At 35.5% G+C, this 24,745-nt stretch overlaps 1 protein-coding gene across 1 annotated transcript in view; it reads right to left on the reverse strand.

Moving 5' to 3' along the window:
- The window catches only part of NPAT (nuclear protein, coactivator of histone transcription), a 53,562-nt gene that overhangs the window by 13,759 nt on the left and 15,058 nt on the right, over window positions 1–24,745 (reverse strand). The window contains exons 2-10 of the mRNA XM_068555836.1: window positions 23,588–23,706; window positions 13,217–13,277; window positions 11,881–11,953; window positions 9,290–9,330; window positions 8,546–8,770; window positions 7,496–7,577; window positions 6,434–6,521; window positions 5,635–5,726; window positions 5,466–5,553 (exon numbers count right to left, since the gene is read on the reverse strand). Of these exons, the coding sequence (XP_068411937.1) occupies window positions 5,466–5,553; window positions 5,635–5,726; window positions 6,434–6,521; window positions 7,496–7,577; window positions 8,546–8,770; window positions 9,290–9,330; window positions 11,881–11,953; window positions 13,217–13,277; window positions 23,588–23,706 (869 nt within the window). The remainder of the gene's footprint in view (window positions 1–5,465; window positions 5,554–5,634; window positions 5,727–6,433; window positions 6,522–7,495; window positions 7,578–8,545; window positions 8,771–9,289; window positions 9,331–11,880; window positions 11,954–13,216; window positions 13,278–23,587; window positions 23,707–24,745) is intronic.

Genomic DNA, 24,745 nt, shown 5'->3' on the forward strand with positions numbered 1-24,745 from the left:
AGGACATCTGATATTTTGTACCTTTTATGTAGTATTCCCTTCCAAGAAAATTTCTTCTGATTGTAACACTATTCACTTAAAACAAATTAAAACAGGAAGACTAGAAAATAGAAAGTGAATGCTCCCTAATACCACTAATTAGAGTTAATCACTTTGGTGACTATATCCCCAAACATTAAAATAAAATAAATATAGAATAAAACCATGCTATAATGTTATTACTTGACACACACCACTGTGTAAGTTTAAGGTGTACAGCATAATGACCTGACCTACATACATTGTGAAATGATTACCAAAATAAGCTTAGTTAATATCCATCATCTCATTTAAAAAAGAGAGAAAAAGAAAAAAATATTTTTTTCCTTGTGAGAACTCTTAGGATATGCTCTCTTTTTTTATTATTTATTTTTAAAAATTTATTTATTTTTGGCTGTGTTGGGTCTTCGTTGCTGTGTGTGGGCTTTCTCTAGTTGCAGTGTGCTGGCTTCTCATTGCGCTGGCTTCTCTTGTTGCGGAGTACGGGCTCTAGAGCACAGGCTCAGTAGTTGTGGCGCCCAGGCCTAGTTGCTCTGTGGCATGTGGGATCCTCCCGGACCAGGGCTTGAACCGTGTCCCCTGCATGGGCAGGCGGACTCCCAACCACTGCGCCACCAGGGAAGCCCCAGGGTATGCTGCTCTCTTAATTTTCAAATACTGTTGACACTTGAACAACATAGGTTTGAACTGTGCAGGTCCACTCATATGCAGAACTTTTTCAATAAATACGTATTACAGCACTACAAGATCCAAGGTTGGTTGAATCTGCACTTGCAGAACTGGATACATGGAGCGCTGACTGTAAACTTTTCAGTGGGTTTTAAAAAAATTTTTATTTTTATTGGAGTATAGTTGTTTTACTATATTGTGTTAGTTTATACTGTACAGCAAAGTGAATCAGCTATATGTATACATATATCCCCTCTTTTTTGGATTTCCTTCCCATTTAGGTCACCACAGAGCATTGAGTAGAGTTCCCCGTGCTACACAATAGGTCCTCATTAGTTATCTATTGTATACATAGTATCAACAGTGTATATATGTCAATCCCAATCTCCCAGTTTATCCCACACCCCCTTCCCCCTTGGCTTAAGTGGGTTTTTGACTGCATGTGGAGTAAGCACACCTAACCCCAAGCTGTTCAAGGGTTAACTGTATACCATACAGCAGTGTTAACTATAGTCATTATGTTGTACACTGCATCCCCTGTACTTATTTATTTTATAACTGGAAGTTTGTACCTTTTTACCAACTTTATCCAATTCTTCCACCTCTGACCTCTTTTTCTATGAGATTGGTTTAATAATGTTGTTTAACCTGCTTTCTTCACGTAAGTTTGTTGTACACTGCTTTCTAGGGCCTTCAATATAAATCTACCTCACTCTTTTTATCTGCCTGTTTTGGTTTCTTCATTTTATTATTTTTTAAATTTTAAAGTTTTGGCTGTGCCACGTGGCATGGGGGATCTTAGCTCCCCAACCAGGGATAGAAGCCGCACCCCCTGCAATGGAAGCACAGAGTCTTAACCACTGGACCGCCAGGGAAGTCCCTGTCTCTTCATTTTAAATACTTCTTTCAAATGTTGGACAATCCTTGTTTATGTGCTCATACTTAAAAGGAGCATGCCAAAAGCTGTCCTTAAACCCTGTGCCAATAAGGAGGCAGGGACCTTGTCAACTATAGTCTAAGCTGTAGAATAATTACAGAACCATCTGTATTTTTAGTTTTTCTTATTTGAGTTAGATTTCTTGCTGGGACAGTTTATGGCTGACAGTAGTGTTTCTGAGGAACAGTGTGAATGGGGAAAAGATATGGAGTTTAACTATATACTTCCTAAACTTTGCACCTTATCATCCTGTTTGTAGCCCTATCTTTGCGTTAACTTTCAGAGGTACTAGAGTCAAGTCTTTTGGAATTTCTGTGTTGTAAAGTGGCTTTTACCTGAACTTTGCCTTTACTGGCTTAGAATCCTGGGTCTGCTAAGTCAGGTACCACTTGTCCATTTCAAATTCTAAAAAATTCTTTTTCTGTCCTTTCCTCTTCTCTGTCCTTGTGGGTTTACGCTTTTTCTTTCTTTTTTTAAAAATTTATTTATTTTATTTATTTATTTTTGGCTGTGTTGGGTCTTCGTTGCTATGCACGGGCTTTCTCTAGTTGTGGTGAGCGGAGGGCTACTCTTCGTTGCGGTGTGCAGGCTTCTCATTGCGGTGGCTTCTCTTGTTGCAGAGCACGGGCTCTAGGCATGCAGGCCTCAGTAGTTGTGGCTCGCGGGCTCTAGAGTGCAGGCTCAGTAGCTGTGGCGCACGGGCTTAGTTGCTTCACGGCATGTGGGATCTTCCTGGACCAGGGCTGGAATCCGTGTCCCCTGCGCTGGCAGGCGGATTCTTAACCACTGCGCCACCAGGGAAGCCCCTGTGGGTTTATGCTTTTTAAAAATTCCCTATACTGTCTTTTTAGTAGGGTACAAAACTAAACGTTTAACCCACTATCCTTCTAAAGGGAAAGAACTCTTTTGTTTACATAACTCTGCCACATTTAGCCAATTCTCACTTTTGTACATTTGCATTTTTTCTAATTTTCAGTTATGGTAAATAATACGTGAAAATCTTTATCCAGGCATCTGTTCATTCTTTGGGATTAATTTTATCAGTGAAATTACTAGGTCAAACAATGTATATATTTAAAATTTTGAGAAATCCTGTCAAGAAGCCTTCCAGAAAAGTTGTATAAGAATGCTTGTTCTAATGTATGGACACCAAGGGGGGAAAGCAGGGAGGGGGGTGGGGGTAGGGGGTGGGGTGGTGGTGGTGGGATGAACTGGGAGACTGGGATTGACATATATACACCAATACGTATAAAAGAGATAACTAATAAGAACCTGCTGTATAAAAATAAATAAATAAAATTTAAAAAGGGAAAAATAATTTATGTATATATAAACTGAAAGGATGGGTAATACTAATTATCAGTTTTATTGGTAAATAGCAATGAATAAAATGATATCACCAACAAAAAAAAAAGGAATGCTTGTTCTGTGCTATGTAACAATGTACATGCTCTTACCTTTAATGGGGAATATCAATTTTTAAGCATTATCAGTCTAAGACATAAAAGTAATCTGTTGTCTTCATTTGTATTTCTTTACTATTGAATTAATTTCCATGTTTATGAACATTTGAACTTGTTTGGAGATCAATATGATTTAAATGGAATGACAAACTTTTCAAATGAATCTCATAAGAAAATTGACAGAATAATTTTGGCTAAAACACTCTATTTCAAAGAAGTTTCAGTACACTCTGGCTAGGGGTATTCACTTAGTCTCCTTTTAATAGCACAAGATTTAAAAATTCTCATTTTCAGTTATCTGTAAATCCTTCTGCAATGCTATGTTTTCTTCAGTTTTGGTGAAGCATACATTTGGATCCCAAGGGATAGGAAATTCATGTGGAGCAGGAGGTAAGGTGGAACTCTCACGAAGTGATTAAAAACTTGGATTTTTAAAATAAAAATAGCCATAAAATGAAAAGAAAAACTTGAAGTTAAAGAACCAGTTAAACTTGACAATGAAGATATACAGAGAACATCAATAATTCTTGATGAAATGGATTTAGGAGAAAGCCAGGAGCTTGAACAAATATTTCTGTATCGATGAACTTGAAAATTTACAGTAATATAAATAATGTCAAGAGCCAACAATGCAATGTTAATCAAACTATGAACTGGTGCATACCCTCTTACAAAGTTACTGCTGAAGAAACACATTTTTCTAGTAAATTTCTTATTACAGTCTAAACTTTAAAAATCAGAATTGAAAGAATCTTGAAATACATGTTCCAAAGGTAGTTGGTGGTTTGCCTTTTAATTTTCTTTAATGATGCTTTTAACAAGCAGATATTTTGAATTTTACAGAAGTCTTAAAAAAAAACACAGTTAGCGATCTGTGTAGCGAAAGAAATCTTGCCTACCCCAAGGACACAAAGACGCGTAAAAACATTTAAAAAATTCACCTATTTGTACAACTGGCTCTGTTCTCTTAGTGAAGCTTATGTATATACTACTCCATTGGGCATTATGTATTGCTGTACTTTCAAAGTCATTGAAATCTGAATTTTTAACTTTTCCCCAACATACAATATTACGAACACCATGAACAGAGTGTTGTGTCTTCACTTTCTTATAATCTCTCACAGTTATCTAATAGAGTGTCTTGATTATGGTAAGTACCTATGTATCTTGTGGAGAAAATATAAGTAAGGAGTTGAAGGTTATAAAAATTTAGAACCCGGGATATGTTGAACATTAAGATAGGAGAAGCTTTTTAAACAAGACTGCTAAATAATTTAAAGGTTGCTTTCAAAAGCTTGTCATGTTTTCTTAAATTTACTGAATTTCACTTTGGGAAAATATATCAAAAACAATTTTTTTTTTTTTTAAGTATTCTGAAGGAACTGACAAAAAGAAAAAAAACCTCAGTGGTTTCACCCAGAATTCATTATCTGAAAGAAAACTGCTACCATAAATTGATTATAATGAATTCATTTTGTGGCACAGCAACAAAACTGAATGTATTATCTGAGAGTCCAAGTAAAAGGCTATGCAATAGCCAAAATCTCAGCTGTTCTTCAAAAAGGTATTTGCACCTGGACAAATCTTAAAACTCATATTGTTAAATTCTTCTTTTACCAGCTCACCCTCTTTCATCTTCACTCTCACTGAATAGCAAGTGACTATAGCCCCTATCTTCCTTCTCTTAGCAATAAATCTCACCATTATTCATTTAGTTAGTAACCTTTCTTTTTTAAAGTGTCTTGTTCATTTTATTTTGTTCAATATTACTTGGATTCATCATGTATCTTTAACATATTATTTCATTATTTCTTTATATTTTTATACAGTTTGTAGCAGGTGCAGAAGAAATGTAATTTATTTTATATATACTGTACAGTACTGCTTACTGCACAAAAATATAACCACTAATGAATCTTTAACTATTAAATACTAAGAAATATATGACATTGTTGTATGGATACAGGAAAAGTGTTTTACTGATATCTGGAAGAGTTGGTTAGAGTTATTAGATGGTTAGGAATGTCTTATTACTTTTACCATCTAAATAACGCAATTTTAATATATGTAAATCAAATCATCATATTGTATGCCTTAAACTTATACAGTGAGAGATATCAATTATTTTTCAATAAAACTGGAAAAAAAAATGCAATTTTGACCTTGAAAATTCACTAACACATTTTCAGGTACAGATTACATTTGGATAATGAAGGAAATTTATAATTTAATTATTATTTTAAATCATTTTATACATCTGTTAGTAATGGTTTTGAAATGAAACAAGAATACCATCAGTTTTAACTATGAATATATGTACCACACACACACAAACACACACACACCCTTACCCATACCTGAAGTCCCAGGAGTTCATCAATTGAAGTCTCTGGTTCACTAGGGTTGCTATCTGTTTGCTTAGGTACTTGAGCAATATTGTTGTCACTGTAATACAGAAAGGAAAATTTTTAGCATAGTTCTCAATTAGGCAAAAACAATTAGGTATTTTAAACACAAACAGCTTACCTAGTCAAAAATTTATTAATGTTTTCTGCAAGCTTTTCTTGAAGAGATTTGTTGCTTAATATTTTTTCTCGAGCATTTTCAATAACCATTTGCTAGAAAACAAAGTCAATATTAGCAAAGGCACAGGATAGAGTATTATGTTATTTATTTAAAAAGAATCAATGAAAGCTGGATAGTTTTAATAAATCTAGGTGGAAACTCAAAAAGTTATGGTGGCTCCCTCGATATTAACACCTGACTAGTATACGTTAACCACTTACAAGTGTTTTCACAGATCCTTCACCAGCTCTTTCTTCACTGACTACAGAATACAGTTCCAAACTCTTTAGCTTTTCATACAAGATTTTTAATAACCTGTCTCTATCCTAGGAAAAATGCCCTATTATATTGCATAATCCAGCAACAATGATGTATTTACAGTTTCGTAAACACACTTCTGTTTCTTACCTGGTGCATTTGCACATGTTATCTATTCTGACTGGACTGTCTGCTACTGTTAAATTTCACTACAGTCTATCCCAAGGCAATTCTACTGCAGTCTTTTTTCTGGCCACGCTATGCGGCTTCCAAGATCTTAGTTCCCCAACTAGGGATTGAACCCCTACAGTGGAAGCACGGAGTCCTAACCACTGGACTGCCAAGGAACTCCCTCTACTGAAGTCTTATAGAAATACTGTATTTTACACACACACACAAACACACACATAATCTAAATGTACATATATATATATTTGTGTATATATCAATAGTTATAAACTCAGGAATATCTTAAGTTGCAAAGTTTGGGAAGGTCACTTACTTTTTCTACTGCAAATGTATTTGGATCCTGGAAATTCCGTATTGTTGAATGAGGCCCAGACAAAGTGATACTTTTCCTTTGAGATTCACTGAAACACATTTTAAAAGCTTATCTTTTAACTAGTATGAATAACCAATTCAATGATAATTACATGTAAAGACAAATCTTAAGATCATGGTAGAAAAGATATTTTCTCTATTTGTGGTAGGAACAAAGGGCAGTAGAGTTGAAAAGCATTAATAGACTTGAATTAAGAAATGAATTTGAGGCTTAGCTTTATTACTTATTAGCTATATGGTCTGTAGCAAGGTACCCTCTGACCCACTCTATAATGGGATAAAACCAACTGCCTTATTGGGTTTATGAAAGAATTCAGTAAAAATAAAGTATATGTAAAGACTTTATAAAAAGGTCAAGGTTCTTATAAATGTTAGATACTATTATATTAGTTCTATTGTTTTAGGTGGTTAAGTGAGAAACCTTGCCATAAAGGAGGATGAGGTTAGCCTTGAATGAGAGACAATCAACAGTAAAAATTCCAACAAAAATACCCATGGCATGGCAGTTGAGAAAACAGAAAAAACATTTTGAACTATTATCTCTCTTTTCTGAAATATCCTTCAAACAAAGACACATGGGCTAAATAGGACAGAAAGAAACTTTTCTCAGAGAATGTCCCTGAGAAGAGTTTTTAACCATCGATTTAGAACTTTAAATATGTGTTTGTAGACCTTAAAACATACAGATATTATATTTGTTTAAAAGAATGCTTATTTCAAAAAATCTGAGCTAACATCAATTTTAGATATACCTTTCTATACCACTATAGGAAAAAGATATTTCTAATGAAACAGTGATTAGGTCAGTGATTACAAAACACAACCTGATTTCAGGGTGGATAGAATGTGAAAAAAAAAAAAAAAGTGTTTTGAAATGGATATAATAGTAAATAGTCTCAACTACTTAATGCAATCTTGTTACCTTATTCACAATGTAAATATCGTGGTGTAATTTTTTTTTTGGGAAGGTTATTGGAAACTTGTCCTTTTAAAAGACATTTACCTTTTGCGTCTACCAGGAGACATTAAACTGGCATGAGTTTTCCTTTCCTGAGGACCAGGAATGATATTTAAAGCCTCTCCAGCTGTATTTCAAGAGAACAAAGCAGTAAGTCAAGGAAACTGAATAGTTTTCTATACTTGAATTAATGAAATAAATAGCACTACAAAGTGATTATTATTTTATATTAAATTCAGTTAGTATACACTGAGTGCCTACTATGTGCAAGGCACTGTAGAAGATATTAAGATATATAAAACACAGTCTCTGTGACTTAAGGTTTTATGATAAAATACAAAGTACAGTATACAGAATAGTCTCAACAAAAAATATCATGGCAGAACAGAATAATTATAAGAAGTATAAACTAAGTGTACTGGGTAAGTGTTTTTACCCAGAGGTGTTAAAGAGGTTGGAGAAAAGATGGAAATAAGGGAGAACATAGTGGATGTCAATATATTTTACCTGTGCAGAAGAGAAAAGAGACTGGTCTAAGAACTGAGAGGTAGCACCTCAGTTCTAACCCCAATTCTGTTATTAACTAGCCTTTTGCCCCTTAATATCATATGTTTATAATAATTTCAAGTATATAAGAAGCAAGAAGTATCAGATGATCTCTAAGTTTATCCCTAGCTCTAAGATTCAGCCAGGAATATGCAGGATTTTCAACAGGTAGAGATGGAAAAACATTCCTCATTCCAGCAGGACAGACTACCATGAACAAAGACAAGAAGGTGGTGAAATATAATGCGTATTCCTTTTAAAATCAAATAACAGGGTCTTTTCTATTAATGAAGAGAACTGAGAACTAGAACAGAGTTCAAGGTTGGACTTCAGCTAGAACAGACATAAGAAGAATCCTAGATTAAAATGTCTCATAGATTTAATAATATGCATATTTAATGGCAGATTTACCTAAAGTCTATTCTACTTCTAGCCTCTTATCTACTTTTTGCTATAATTTTATACCATGAATATAAAGACATTAGCACATCATCTCATTTATACAGTTTGATTAAAAACAAAATTTAAGAGTGCAAAATGTAAACTTACGGGTCATAGTGTCTTGTGACTGTGAATGGTTGACCACTACAAAATTTGACCTCAAAGGAGTTGAAATCTGGCCAGCTGGCCGAATAACTTGTGTAGCTGTCAAAGGAGAATTAGTAAATTGCCCTGAAAGATACGGTAAAGTCAGCAACTCTGAACTGACAGGAGCTGCTTGAGATGCAAGCCTTCTCTGCCGTTTGATTTCTGCAATTCCACTTCTTGTTCGGGCTGAAACACATGAGCATTTAAAAAAAATAACTCAATGTCAGAGTAGTTTGGGAATTTTAAGAAGTTTACATGATATGTGTTCTACTACATATTTAACATGTTGGATCTATGGACTGAAAAACAGCCCTTAAAAATATCAACTAAGTTTACGTGATAATTTCAAAAGAAACAAACTAAAATTGAGTACATTCAAACTTTAAAAATCCAAGAATACATTTCTTCTGTAATAATTCACACTGATAACATCTCCACAAATTAGGAAACAGACTTATGGAATGAGAATTAAAAGATGTGAATACATGAGAGCCAATGAGAAAAATAAGGAATATTTAAAATGCATATTTTTACAATAAATGAAAATATTATTTCCTAATATGATAACAGTACTTAGAAAAGCAGTAGTTTAAACAAAATATAAACTTATTATACATGTATTGTTAACTAAAATGTTCATCTGACAGTAAGTTTGAGTTTAAAGTAATTCTGAACAGTATTTATAGTTTAAAGTTGAATACCAACCTCTCTGATTGGCAGCAAACCCTGGGGAACTTTGCATGCTCCTAATAAACAAAAGTAGTTTGACATTAAAAAACTTCTGTTGCCAAATACATTCTGATTTAGTTACAGTCAGACCTGAAGTAAATTATGAGTTAAAAGGCAAGAAATCTCTCTCAGACAAAAAAGATAAGCACTTTTTCTAGGTAACCAAATCTTATTTGCTTTAGGAGAAAAATAGTGGCATATAAACATACACACACACATAATTTTAATAATCAAGTTTCTATCCAATGCAATAAGCATTACAGAGCCTTGACATCCCACTATGAGTACAATTTGACTTGAATTTAGGAACTCAATATATTTAAGAAAGCTGTAATATTTTACAATTATCAATTATCTTTTATAACTATAGAGATGCCTTCCCAGAGAAATTCTGATTTTACATATAACTCCATACATAAATACTTCAGAATCCAAGTTGATTTCAAAGGAGATCCTGCTTTCATCAAATTTATGACTATGACATTACTTCATGGAAGCTCTAAAGAAGGAACAAAGCAAACATAAGAAAATTCACAATACAAGCTGATTCTCCTTTTAGTATGAACTGAAGTTATCCATGTATTGATATTTTGTAAACAGTCAGACACTGTGCCATTGTCCTCAAAAATCTGTCAAATAAATCGCTACCAAAAAGAGCCACAAAACTTACTGAATCGAATAAGCGCTTTTTTTCTTTTTTTTGCTGCACCCCATGGCATGCAGGACCTTAGTTCCCTGACCAGGGATTGAACCAACGTCCCCTGCATTGGAAGGCAGAGTCTTAACCACTGGACCGCCGGGGAAGTCCTGAATAAGCAGTTTTAATAGCACACGAACCAATCTTGGAGAACACCTGGCTAAGAGCCTTCTTTTTTTATGTAATACCTTGTCAATAAAATGTTGCAGTAACTTATAAATATTCATAGGTGTTAATTAAACTGTGAATGTCTCTGAGGATGTTTGCAAGAGGAGGAAAGATGAGGGTCAGGAAAGGGGAATAAGAACAAGACTACTGGGCCTTCCCTGGTAGCGCAGCGGTTAGGAATCTGCCTGCCAATGCAGGGGACACAGGTTCGACCTTTGGTCCAGGAAGATCCCACATGCCACGGAGCAACTAAGCCCGTGCGCCACAATGAAGCCCACACGCCCTAGAGCCCGCACACTGCAACTACTGAGCCAGCGTGCTGCAACTACAGAAGCCCATGCTCCTAGAGCCGGTGCTCCGCAACAAGAGAAGCCACCTCTGGATGGACCTAGAGTCTGTCATACAGAGTGAAGTTAAGTCAGAAAGAGAAAAAAAAAATACCGTATGCTAACACATATATATGGAATCTAAAACAAAAACCAAAAAAAAGGTTCTGAAGAACCGAGGCAGGACAGGAATAAAGACGCAGACGTAGAGAATGGACTTGAGGACACAGGGAGGGGGAATGCTAAGCTGGGACGAAGTGAGAGAGTGGCATGGACATATATATACTACCAAATGTAAAATAGAAAGCTAGTGGGAAGCAGCCACATAGCACAGGGAGATCAGGTCGGCGCTTTGTGACCACCTAGAGGGGTGGGATAGGGAGGGTGGGAGGGAGACGCAAGAGGGAGGAGATATGGGGATATATGTATACGTATAGCTGATTCACTTTGTTATAAAGCAGAAACTAACACACCACTGTAAAGCAATTATACTCCAATAAAGATGTTAAAAAAAAAAAAAAGAGAAGCCACCTCAGTGAGAAGCCCACGCACCACAACAAAGAGTAGCCCCGGCTTCCCGCAACTAGAGAAAGCCTGTGCGCAGCAACAAAGACCCAAAGCAGACAAAAAATAAATAAATAAAAAGGTAAGACTACCAAATGAGATGTGGTACAGAGTTACACAGAGAGCATTTGGAGCCATTCTAGCAGTTTAAACTGAGGAAAGAAACAAGGCCCCTCCTTAAGTGGGGTATTCACTTGTAGCTGTCGGAGAAGCGTAAGAAACTATGGTTTTCATACTAGACTCTAGTTAAATAAGATACATTCTAAAATTGATACTTATTCTAAGGATGGTGAAACTGGCATTCCAAGGCCCTGACATATGTAGAAGGCAGATATTAGTCCCATGTGAAAATTCTAAAAGCAGAAGATTCAGAAGTATTACTATTCAAGTTTGTTTCTTTATAAGGGAAGAACAAAGGAGGCACGGATTCCACATTATCAATTTTCTGCATGTGTAATGAAGATACAAGTGTACAAGGGAAGTCACATGGAGCCCACGTTAGGAGATTTGCATTCACCAAGACTGGGACTAGATTTGTATTCAGCCAGAGATCTGCCTCTAAATTGTTATGGGAACCTGGGAGTGCCATTAATTTTCTCATTTCTAAACATTTTATTAAAGTATGCAATTTACTTCAAATTATTTCAAAGACAAAGAAATATCAATAACCTATAATTTCAAAATTAGATCAGTATTATATAAATGCACAGTGTGGGTCATAAGATTTATATGTGAAGCGATTCTTACACGCGCTTGCATTCCAAAATCACTGTGCACATTCTGATAAGCTTATTGTATAAGCTTTTTATTACCTGATCTGAGAAAGTGTATGGTCTAACTTCTTCCACAGAGATGACAAAATTGCTGGGACATCATTTGATGTTTCTAAATCATAAGAGGAAACGTTTCATAATAAATACAGTTGGAGAAAATTCATCATTTAATTTGAACAGACACAGAAAATCAATAAGGAAAACTTATCTCTCAGCTGTTGACATTTTGTTGGGAAATGAGAAATAAACCTATCTTGTAAAAGACCTGCAAAGCTACAACGAGGCTGCTTTCTCTGCTCAAGCCATTAAGAATCAGATACAATACGATGGAAGAGGAAACTTATGAAAACTATGAAGGTTTTTTAGATCAATAATTTTATATTTTCTTTGAAATATAAAAGACAAACTATTTTAAATCTTTCTTCTATTTATCATGTGACATTTGAAAGTAAATTAAAATAATTTGATTTATAAATTAAATTTATAAAATTATACAAACCCCTGTGAGTGTGGAAATTAGTTTTCTACATCCAATGTTTTCATGTCCAAATCACCGTGATTGCTCAGCAACTACTCAGAATTACAGGTAAAATTCCTGAGGACTAGTTAGTCTTTTTCAGGATGTGTTCTAAAGCCACAATGATAGGAAATTCATAAGGTATTTAAATTCTTTACTATATACTTATAAAAGCTCAAACCAGAGAAAGCTACCCAACATAAAAGTGGGATATAAACCTTTGTATTGCAATAACATATTGTTTCTGAGGTCATTTACACATTAAACATTCCTGTAAGATAGTTAAAATAGTTTAGGAAAAGAAAACCTTTAGGCCCTGAACTTCTAGGCTTATTACCCTCTACAGTTTCTAGTTTTGTGATCTTGGAAAAGTTATCTGGCTTCTCTAATCCTCAATTTTCTGATACTTAAGAACAGGTCTAAACAATGGACAACTCTAACTGGATTATTTTAAGGACTGAGATAAAACCTAAGAAAGCACATAGCACAATGCTGCAATAGACAGTACTCAATAAATGTTAAGCTTTTTAAAAAAAATGTTATCATTTACACTAATTCTTTACTGCTGAGTCTTTTCTTAACATGTTGTAAACTACAGAAATAACCAATATGAGAGAATAAATCTAACTTTCTCCTTAAGACACGAATTTAGGAAAGTGTTATTTTATACTTACCACTCAATAAAAATGAACTATTTAATTAGATATTTCACAGTAAATTTTACCTCATCATAGTTGACACAAGTTTTCTTATGGCTTTTAAGAAGTATTAATATCCTTTAAAAATTATTTCTAATTAAAAAAATTAGATAAATGCTGTATAAAACTGACAAAAAAATCCCTGAACCTGAATTCTTACCTTTTGCTTTCATAGCTACATATTCATTCAAAATTGTTGTCAAATTTTTTCCAAATAAAGACTGAAAAGAAAAAGATGAAGCATTACCAAAACCAAATAATACTACCAATAATTTCCCACTACAAAATATTTCACCATAAAAGTTAATAAAAGATCTGGATTACAGAGCAGATGATAAAGAAATGGTGAAGAGCAGGTCATCATAGATGGAAACAGTCGCTTGTCAGCGGGTGAATCAAATCTTCTAAGGGTAAAGAACCTTGTCTGTTTGAATAGGATATTGTGACTATGTTTCTTTAGCTAAGATAGTACAATGGCAGGAATGCAGTTTTCAGTTGGAGATAGGGATCCAGTCACACAAATGAGGACCCACTCCTAATCTGCCCTTTCTATCCTGAATGCCACGTGAACCTGCCAAAGAACAAAGTAAAAAAAAACTGAGTGTAAGAGATATCCTTCCCAAGGATCAGTACCTTGCTATTTTAACTTCTATCATCTCATAAAGTCATTCCCCACTGCCCCCATTCCTATCAGTAATTAAAGGGCAGGCTTTTATTACCTCAAGTTTGAGGTCATATAATAGAACAGGGAAGAGAGCCAAGGATTTTTAGAGCAGACAGTTCTGGTTTTAAGTTCAACATTTACTGCATGTGTGAAAAATCACCCAGATTTTCTAAGGCTTACTTTCATATATAGAAATGACTTCCTAATGACTTAAGACATATGACTTCTTAATTAATACAATCTTTTGTGGTGAAGATTGATGATAAATGTAATGTATCTAAGACAATGTCTAACACATAGGTGATTACTTCCCTTCCCCCTCCTGAACTTTCATAGCAGATCCCTATTTTATTCTTCTGTGTCATTTAAAAAAATTTTTTTATTTTATATTAGAGTATAGTTGATTAACAATGTTGTGTTAGTTTCAGATGTACAGCAAAGTTTTTCAGTTATACATATACATGTATCTATTCTTTTTCAAATTCTTTTCCCACGTAGGTTATTATAGAATATTGAGCAAAGTCGCCTGTGCTATATAGTAGGTCACTGTTGGTTATCTATTTGAAATATAGCAGAGTGTACATGTCAATCCAAAACTCCCAATCAATCCCTCCTCCTCCCCTCCCCACCCTGGTAACCGTAAGTTCGTTCTCTGTGAGTCTGTTTCTGTTTTGTAAAAAAGTTCATTTATATCATTTTTTAAAAGATTCCGCATGTAAGTGATATATTTGTCTTTCTCCGTCTGACTTACTTCACTTAGTACGATAATCTCCAGGTCCATCCATGTTGCTGCAAATGGCATTATTTCATTCGTTTGAATGGCTAACATTCCATAGTATATATGTACCACATCTTCTTTATCCATGCATCTGCTGACGGACATTTAGGTTGCTTCCATGCCTTGCCTATTGTAAAAAGCGTTGAAATGAACATTGGGGTGCATGTATCCTTCTGAACCACGTTTTTCTCCAGATACATGTCCAGGAGTGGGATTGCTGGATCATATGGTAGCTGTTTTTAGTTTTTTAAGGAACCTCCATACTGTTCTCCATAGTGGCTGTACAAATTTACCTTCCCACCAACAGTGTAGGAGGGTTCCCTTTTCTTCACACTCTCTCCAGCATTTGTTTGTAGACTTTCTGACGATGGCCATTCTGACTGGTGTGAAGTGATATCTCATTGTAGTTTTGATTTGCATTTCTCTAATAATCAGCGATGTTGAGCACCTTTTCATGTGCCTCTTAGCAATCTGTATGTCTTCTTTGGAGAAATGTCTATTTAGGGCTTCTGCCCATGTTTTGATTGCATCGTTCATTCTTTTGATATTGAGCTGCATGAGCTGTTTGTAAATTTTGGAGATTAATCCCTTGTCAGTCGCATCATTTGCAAATATTTTCTCCCATTCTGTGGACTGTCTTTTCATTTTCTTTACGGTTCTCTTTGCTGTGCAAAAGCTTTTGAGTTTAACTAGGTCCCATTTGTCTATTACTGTTTTTATTTCCATAACTCTAGGAGATGGATCCAAAATAACATTGTTGCAATTTATATCAAAGAGTGTTCTGCCTATGTTTTCCTCTAGGAGTTTTATAGTATCCCGCCTTACATTTAGGTCTTTAATCCATTTTGAGTTTATTTTTTTGTATGGTATTAGAGAGTGTTCTAATTTCATTCTTTTACATGTAGCTGTCCAGTTTTCCCAGCACCACTTATTGAAGAGACTGTCTTTCCTCCATTGTATAATCTTGCCTCCTCTGTCGTAAATTAATAGACCATAAATGTGTGGGTTTATTTCTGGGCTTTCTATCCTGTTCCACTGATCTGTATTTCTGTATTTGTGCCAGTACCATACTGCTTTGATGACTCTAGCTTTGTAATATAGTTTAAAGTCAGGGAGCCTGATTCCTCCAGCTTCAGTTTTCTTTCTCAAGATTGCTTTGGCTATTTGGGGTCTTTTGTGTCTCCATACAAATTAAAACATTTTTTGTTCTAGTTCTGTGAAAAATGCCATTGGTAATTTGATAGGGATTGAACTGAATCTGTAGATTGCCTTGGGTAGTACAGTCATTTTGACAATACTCATTCTTCCAATCCAAGAACATGGTATATCTTTCCGTCTGTTCATGTCATCTTCGATTTATTTTCATCAGCATCTTATAGTTTTTGGAGTACAGGTCTTTTGCCTCCTTAGGTAGGTTTATGCCTAGGTATTTTATTCTTTTTGATGCGATGGTAAATGGGATTGTTTGTTTAATTTCTCTTTCTGATCTTTTGTTGTTAGTGTACAGGAATGCAAGAGATTTCTGTGTATTAATTTTGTATCCTGCAACTTTACTGAATTCATTGATGAGTTTAGTAGTTTCCTGGTAGCATCTTTAGGATTTTCTATGTATAGTGTCATCATCTGCAAACAGTGACAGTTTTATTTCTTCTTTTCCAATTTGGATTCCTTTTTCTTCTCTGACTGCTGTGGGTAGGGCTTCCAAAACTATGTTGAATAAAGGTGGCAAGAGTGGGCATCCTTGTTTTTGTTCCTGATCTTAGAGGAAACGCTTTCAGCTTTTCATTGCTGAGTATGATGTTAGCTGTAGTTTTGTCAGATACTGCCTTTATTATGTTGAGGTAGGTTCCCTCTATTCCCACTTTCTGGAGAGTTTTTATCATAAATTGGTGTTGAATTTTGTTAAAAGCTGTTTCTGCATCTATTGAGATATCATATGGTTTTTATTCTTTAATTTTTTGATGTGGTGTATCATACTGATTGATTTGTATATACTGGAAATCCTTGCATCCCTGGGATAAATCTCACTTGATCATGGTGTATGATCCCTTTTACTGTATTGTTGGATTTGATTTGCTAGTATTTTGTTGAGAATTTTTGCGTCTATGTTCATCAGTGATACTGGCCTGTAATTTTTTTTTGTGGTATCTTTGGTTTTGGTACCGGGGTGATAGTGGCCTCACAGAATGAGTTTGGGAATGTTCCCTCCTCTGCAATTTTTTGGAACAGTTTCAGAAGGATAGGTAACTCTTCCCTAAATGTTTGACAAAATTCACCTGTGAAGCCATCTTGTCCTGGACTTTTGTTTGTTGGGAGTGTTTTAGTCAGTTTCAATTTCATTACTTGTGATTGGTCTGTTCATTTTTTTTTAAAAATTAATTAATTTATTTATTTTTGGCTGCATTGGGTCTTTGTTGCTGTGTGCGGGCTTTCTCTAGTTGCAGAGAGCGGGGGCTACTCTTCATTGCGGTTTGTGGGCTTCTCATTGCGGTGGTTCTCTTGTTGTGGAGCACGGGCTCAAGGTGCGTGGGCTTCAGTAGTTGTGGTGCGTGGGCTCAGTAGTTGTGGCTCGTGGGCTCTAGAGCGCAGGCTCAGTAGTTGTGCTGCACAGGCTTAGTTGCTCTGCGGCATGTGGGATCTTCCCAGACCAGGGCTCAAACCCGTGTCCCCTGCATTGGCAGGTGGAGTCTTAACCACTGCACTACTACGGAAGTCCCTGGTCTGTTCATATTTTCTATTTCCTCCTAGTTCAGTCTTGGGAGATTGTACCTTTCTAAGAATTCATCCATTTCTTCTAGGTTGTCCATTTTAGTGACATAGAGTTGCTTGTGGTACAGTAGCTTCTGTGTTATTTAAAGTCTGAGAAGTTAAGGGATACACCTAATACTAACTTGATCATTATACCTTGCTTTATTTTTAGTAGCTAAAAAAACAATTGCTGAATGAATGCTATACAATGAATTATGTCCACATAAATTCATGTGAGGTCACAGCAAAAAGGTGGTCGTTTATAAGCCAGGAAGACAGCCTTCACCAGGAACTGAAACAGGGGCACTTGATCTTGGTCTTTCCAGCCTCCAGAACCATGAGAAGTAAAAATCTGGGTGGTAGATTTGCTTGTAGTTACTAGGGTATTACTGCAGCTAGGCCCCCACAGCACACAGAGCTACACAAACACACAGATATGCTAATCCACATATACAAAAAAAATCTGTATTTCTGTATATAACTGTACATATATTAAAATAAACATAACTTCATACTGATATCTCTGACTATGTAATTTAACGCTACAGGTCTCATTCTTATTCTTATTTGTACTTTCTTTCTCACAGAGTGAGAAACCTCGCTCCCATTATCTATAATATATTAATTTACTTGTTAAAGTTGCTAATTTAGAAGAATTCAGAAGAATTTAAGATTCATTCATGTTATTATATGAATCAATAGTGCTGCTTTTTACTGCTTACTAGTAGGAATATACCAGTTTGCTTATTCATTCACTTGCTGAAAGACATCTTGGTTATTTTCAGTTTTTGACCACCACAGAAAAACATGAGCATGTAAGTTTTTGTGTGAATATAAGTTTTTCAATTTACTTGGGTAAATATCTGGTTGTATGAATGCTGGGTCACGTGTGGCCCAGTTGTTTAACTTTATAAACAACTGCCAATCTGTTTTGCAAAGCAGCTGTATGATTTTGCATTGTCATCAGCAATGAATAAGAGTTTTTGTTGCTCTGCATCTTTGCCACCAAGAATCTGACAAACTTTAAAAATTGTTTTTTATAGTAGTCATTCTAATATGTCTGTATCAGTATCTGATTGGGATATTAATTTTCATTTTCCTAATGACTAATAATTTGGAGTATTTTTTTCACATGCTTATTGCCATTCCTATATTTTCTTTGGGGAAAGGTCTTCAGATCTCTTGCCCACTAAAGAAAAAATTCAGTTAAAAAAAAAAAAGCTTCCTATATAGTCTGGGCACAATCCTTTTTTCAGAGCTGCAAATATTTTCTCCTAGCTTACGGCTTGTCATTCTTTTAATATTGTCTCTTATAGAGCAAAAATTTTAAATTTTTATAAAGTTGAATTTATCAAATTTTCATTTTTTAGTCAGTGTTTTTGGCTTCATGTCTAAAAATTCATTACCAAAACCAAGATTGCACAGTTTCTCCTATGTTTTCTTCTGAAAGTCTTATAGTTCTATGTTCTACATTTTGATCTATTATCCACTGTTGGTTAATTTTTGTATGAAGTATGTGTAAAGGTTCTTCTTCTTCTTCTTTTTTTTAAAATCTGGATGTCTAATTGTTCCATCACCACTTGTTGTTAAGATTATCCTTTCTCTAGTGAATTGCCTTTGTGCTTCTGTCAAAAAATCACATTTGGACTCTAATTTGTTCCACTGATCTTATGCCTAACTATCTCCTAATGCCACTCAATCCTGATTACTATTGCTGGTTAGTAAGTCTTAAGGTCGAGTAATGTGAGTCCTTGAACATATCCTTTTTAAGAACTGTTTGGATTATTCTTCCACAACACTACTTAAGTGGTACCTGTGCTCCTACTCCAAGAGGCCAGCACTGCCCATCAGCAAGCTGGCAGCAGTAGTGGCTGGGCCTCAGACCCCCAGTTTGAAGGACAGCCCTGCCCACCACCACACCCACAGCAGCTGTGGCCCAACCACAACAGGAAGGTGCACACAGCCCACACAGTGGATACCCCTGGAGCACCTGGCTCTTGTGACAGGAGGATTCTACCACTGAGCCCACCAGACACCTTCTACATAAGGCCACTCTTTCAAGACCAGGATAATACATAGAAACAAATACAGAGAGCTAGGCAAAACGAAGAGACAAAGGAATACCTTCCAAACAAAACAAGATAAAACCTCAGAAAAAGAACTAAACAAAACAGAGATGAACAACTTACCAGCTAAAGAGTTTAAAGTAATAATCATAAGGATGCTCACTGAACTTGGGAGAAGAATTGATGAACTCAAGTGAGAACTTCAACAAAGAGAAAATATAAAAAAGAACCAATGAGAACTGAAGAATACAATAACTGAAGTGAAAGTAACACTACAGACAATCAACAGATTAGAGAATAAAGAAGAATGGATCAGCAATCTGGAAGACAAGGTAGTAGAAATCACCCAATTAAAACAGAAAAGATTGAAAAAAAATGAGGATAGTTTAAGGGATCTCTGGGACAACGTCATGCACACTAACATTCCCATAATAGGGATTCCAGAAGGAGAAGAGTGAGAGAGAAAACAGAAAACCTATTTGAAGAAATAATGGCTGAAAACTTCCCTAACTTGTCAAAGGAAAAGACATCCAAATACAGAAAGCAAAGAGTCCCATACAAAATGAACCGAAAAAGACCCACACCAAGACACATTATAATTTAAATGTCAAAAGTTAAAGAGAAACAGAGAATCTTAAAAGCAGCAAGTGAAAAACAACTAGTTACACACAAGAGAACCCCTATAAGATGATCAGAGGATTTTTCAGCAGAAACTTTACATGCCAGAAGCGACTGGCACAACATATTGAAAGTGCTGGAAAAAATAACCGAACAACCAAGAATACTCTACCTGGCAAGATTATAATTCAGAAGTGAAGGACAGAGTTTCCCAGATGAACAAAGCCAAAGGAGTTCATCACCACTAAACTGACCCTATAAGTAATGTTTAAAGGGACGTCTTTAGGGCTTCCCTGGTGGCGCAGTGTTTGAGAATCTGCCTGCCAATGCAGGGGACACGGGTTCGAGCCCTGGTCTGGGAAGATCCCACATGCCGCGGAGCAACTGGGCCCGTGAGCCACAACTACTGAGCCTGAGCGTCTGGAGCCTGTGCTCCGCAACAAGAGAGGCCGCGATGGTGAGAGGCCCGTGCACCGCGATGAAGAGTGGCCCCCACTCGCCGCAACTGCAGAAAGCCCTCGCACAGAAACGAAGACCCAACACAGCCAAAAATAAAAATAATAAATAATAAATTAAAAAATTAAAAAAAGGGACGTCTTTAAATGGAAAAGAAAAGGCCAAAACTAGAAATAAGAAAATTATGAAAGAAAAAAATCTCACTGGTAGAGACAAACACATAGTAAAGGTAGTGGATCACCCACTATAAAGCTAGTAGGAAGTTATGTACGGTCTACAAGAGACTCAGTTGTTCAAATCTAAAGACAGACAAAGAGTAAAAATGAAGAGACGGAAAAATATTCCATGCAAATGGAAACAAAAAGAAAGCTGGGGTAGCAATGCTTGTATCAGATAAAACAGACTTTAAAACAAAGACAAAGAAAGGCATTTCATAATGATAAAGTGATCAATGATCTTTTAAGTGGGTGCTACTTTAACAAAAATCAGCTATTGTCAATAAACCAATTCAACACAAGCAAATCTGATACTGGACTGCAAGTTAATGTTAAGAATGTGATTAGGACTTCTTTGGATTTATGAACAATGTTTTTGGTAGCTTTACAAATATAATAAAGTATTTGGCAGACAGGATAAATTAACTCTGGATTACAACTTATGATATTGTGAATTAAAAAAAGTCTAATAAAAAGTTTATTGAGTATTTTTCTCTGAATACTCTCATTCTTTAAAATTATTGTCATTAAATAAATGAAGAGCCCAAGAGTATCAAATCATTTGCAGTGAAGATCCAAAATCCCTGAAACTGTTGGGATCATATGTGTTATTTATTTAATTTTTAAAAGCAGTTTAATGTTCACAAGAAAATCGAGAGGAAGGTACAGAGATTCTCCATAAACTCCTGCTCCCACAAATGCAATGCCCCCCCTGTTATCAGCATCACTCCCAAATGTGTATTAAGTTTCAGATTTTTCCAGATTTTGAGATAATGCCTATTATACATGGACATAAACTGTGTATTATGTAATAACTCCTGTGGGGTTGGGGCAGCATCCCACAATCTAAAATTAATATTTCTACAACTAAATGGATAAATAGTTACAGAGTGGGATTTTTAAAAAGGGCTATAAATATCAGTTCAAATTAGGTCCTGCTGTCAAAAGAGTTGTGGATCTGGATCACTCTTGTAAAATGTTATCATCAATTTGCTGATGCTGAGTATGCGCCTGGTAGATATTCAGTAAATTAGGAAAATCACTTCCTAATTGGTATCAAAGTGAAAGCTGATTACAGTAAGTCCCTTACATATGAATGAGTCCCATTCTGAGAGCACATTCGTTAAGTCCAACAAAGTTAGCCTAGGTACCCAACTAACACAATTAGCTATATAGTACTATATTGTAATAGGTTTATAATACTTTTCACACAAATAATACATAAAAAACAAACACAAAAGATAAAGAAAACATTTTTAATCTTACAGTACAGTACACCTTGAAAAGTACAGTAGTACAGTACAATAGCTGGCATACAGGGTCTGGAATTGAGTCAACAGGCAAGAAGAGTTACTAACTGGAGGAGGGAGAGGAGGTGGGAGATGGTAGAGCCGAAGGACCATCAGCAATAGGAGACGGAGGGCAAACTGCAATTTCACTCACGCCTGACGTTGATGGCACAGGTTCTGGTTCCTTGCTGGATTCAATTCCATCTATCCTCTTGAAAAAACGATCCAGTGATGTCTGGGTAGTAGCATTTCGCATCTTTGAAAGTTTGCAATTTGAAGGTTCGTATGTAGGGGACTTACTCTATTTCCCTTAGGCAAACAGAGTGCTTTCTGTGTCACACTGTTAGACATCCCCCTTAAATGAATGGATTAGATGTAGTTTCTGTTTGTTTATTCTTGAAAAAACTATGTGAACAACAAAAGGATGTAAATGGTACCTTGCAGATCAGACATAGTCAATAACTGGCCATTTCAACACAAAAACAAACAAAAAACTTGTTGGGATTTTGACTGTAATAAATGTATAGATCAAAATTTGGAGAATGGACGTCTTAACAATATTGAGTTGCTCATTCCATGAACACAGTATATCTTTCTTTTTATTCAAGTCTTTGATTTCTTTCATGTAGATTTTAGCATACAGATTTTACGCATATTTTGTTAGATGTATTACCTAAGTATTTTATTTTTGTTTGTTTGTTGGGTGCTACTGTAAATGGTATTTTTTTTTTTTTAATTCCACTTCCAATGGTTCATTGTAGGTATAAAGAAATATGATGGACTTTCATACACTTTGTATCCTGTGACCTTGCTAAACTCCAGCAGTTTTGTAGGTTTTTTTAGGTTTCCTCCATAGATAATCATGTTGTCTGTGACAGTTGAAATGAATCTAAAGACCCATGTTTAAAATAAAATGACAACATACCATTTCAAATAATGTAGTTCTAGCATATACCCATTATATACCAAACAATGCTCTACTGGTCTAGTGATATTTAAAAAAGAGGTGACAACAAGATATCAAAAAATCTGTTTTATATTTGTCTGAAGGAAGCAACTATAGGAAAAGCAAATATAGGAAAGATTGGACTGCTATATAATGCCATAGACCAGGTGGCTTGTTTCTCATTGTTCTGCAGGCTGGGAAATCCAAGATCAAGTTGGCAGATGATTTGGTTCCTGGTGAGGACCTATTTCCTGGCTTGTAGACATCCCCCTTCTTGATGTGTGTGCACATGGACATTTCTCTCTCTTTCACTTTTAAAATCCCATCATGAGGGTCCCAACTTCATGACCTAATCTAAACCTATTTACTTTCCAAAGGCCTTACCTCTAAATACCATCACACTGATGGGTGGGGTTTCAATATATGAATTTTGGAGGGATACAAATATTTAGTCCATAACAGGCAGTAAACAAGTAAGCCCCAAAACAAGCAGTAGTGAAACTAATTAGAAATGAGGGTGTCATTTTGAAACTGATTCTCAAAGTCAAAGCTGGAATTCACTTCCCAGCTTAGACATAAATGTATGAAAAGAAGAGCTGGCCTTCTTTAGGTCTTTCCACTCATGCACGAATACAAACTATCAAATTTCTGCCCATTTTGATTTTGCTAATGAGCTGATTCTTAAGACCATGTTTATAGTGTCTTATGTTGGTCAATGATGAAATATTTCCTTAAAGAACAAATCACTCACCAGTAAGCAGGCTGGGATAAAACCTTCATCTGTACAGTGTTCTGCATATTCTTTTAAATTTGAACTTTCCAAAATAAAAGCCTGGCAGGTAGAAGTAAGGTTCTCTTGCTGTAAGTAACCTAAAGGAAAAATAAAATGTAACTCAGTAATTGCAGTAAATTCTGAACTTTCAATTAAAACTGCTGTTGAAAATACTACAGCAGTTTCATATCATAAATGTAACTTCAGGTGAACATGATGGGATTCTACTGCCTTGCCTGAAACACCAGTTTGTGCTGCAGTACAAAGCAGAATTCATAAAACAGCTGTTTGAGAAGAAAAACTCTAGCTAATATGCTATAAAGCCATAGTAAACAAAACAGTATGGTAATGGCATAAAAACAGACAAATAGATCAGTGGAACAGAATTAAGAGCCTAGAAAAAATCCGCAGCATAAACGGTCAACTAAATTTGACAAGGGAGCCAAGAATACTCAATGGAGAAAAAACCATCTCTTCAACAAATGGTGCTAGAAAAATTGGGTATTCACACGTAAAAGAGTGAAACTAGACCCTTATCTTACACCACTCACAAAAATTAACTTGAAATGGATTAAAGACTTAAACATAAGACCTGAAAGCAAGAAACTCCTAGAAGAAAACAGGAAAAAAGCCCTTTGACATGGGTCTTGGCAATGATTTTCTGGATTTGACACCTAATGCACAAGTTACAAAATAAAAAATAAACAAGTTGGAATATATTAAATTAAACAGCTTCTGCACAGCAAAAGAAACCCATCAACAAAATGAAAAAACAACCTATGGAATGGGAAAAATATTTCCTCATATCTATCTGATAAGGGGTTAATAACCCAAATAAATAAAGAACTCATAAATTTCAAGAGCAAGAAACCAAGTTATCCAATTAAAAAGTGGCAAAAGACATGAATAGACATTTCTCCAAAGAAGGTACATAAAAGGTCAACAGGTACATGAAACGATGCTCAACATCACTAGCCATTAGGAAATGCAAATCAAAATCACAATGAGATATCATCTCATGCCTGTTAGAATGGCCATCACCAAAAAGACAACAGAAAACAAATGCTGGAGAGGATGTGTAAAACAGGTAACCCTTGTGTACTGATGGTGAGATTGGAAACTGATACAGCCACTATG

This window comes from Eschrichtius robustus, chromosome 11 (assembly GCF_028021215.1).
Source record: "Eschrichtius robustus isolate mEscRob2 chromosome 11, mEscRob2.pri, whole genome shotgun sequence".
Taxonomy (NCBI): domain Eukaryota; kingdom Metazoa; phylum Chordata; class Mammalia; order Artiodactyla; family Eschrichtiidae; genus Eschrichtius; species Eschrichtius robustus.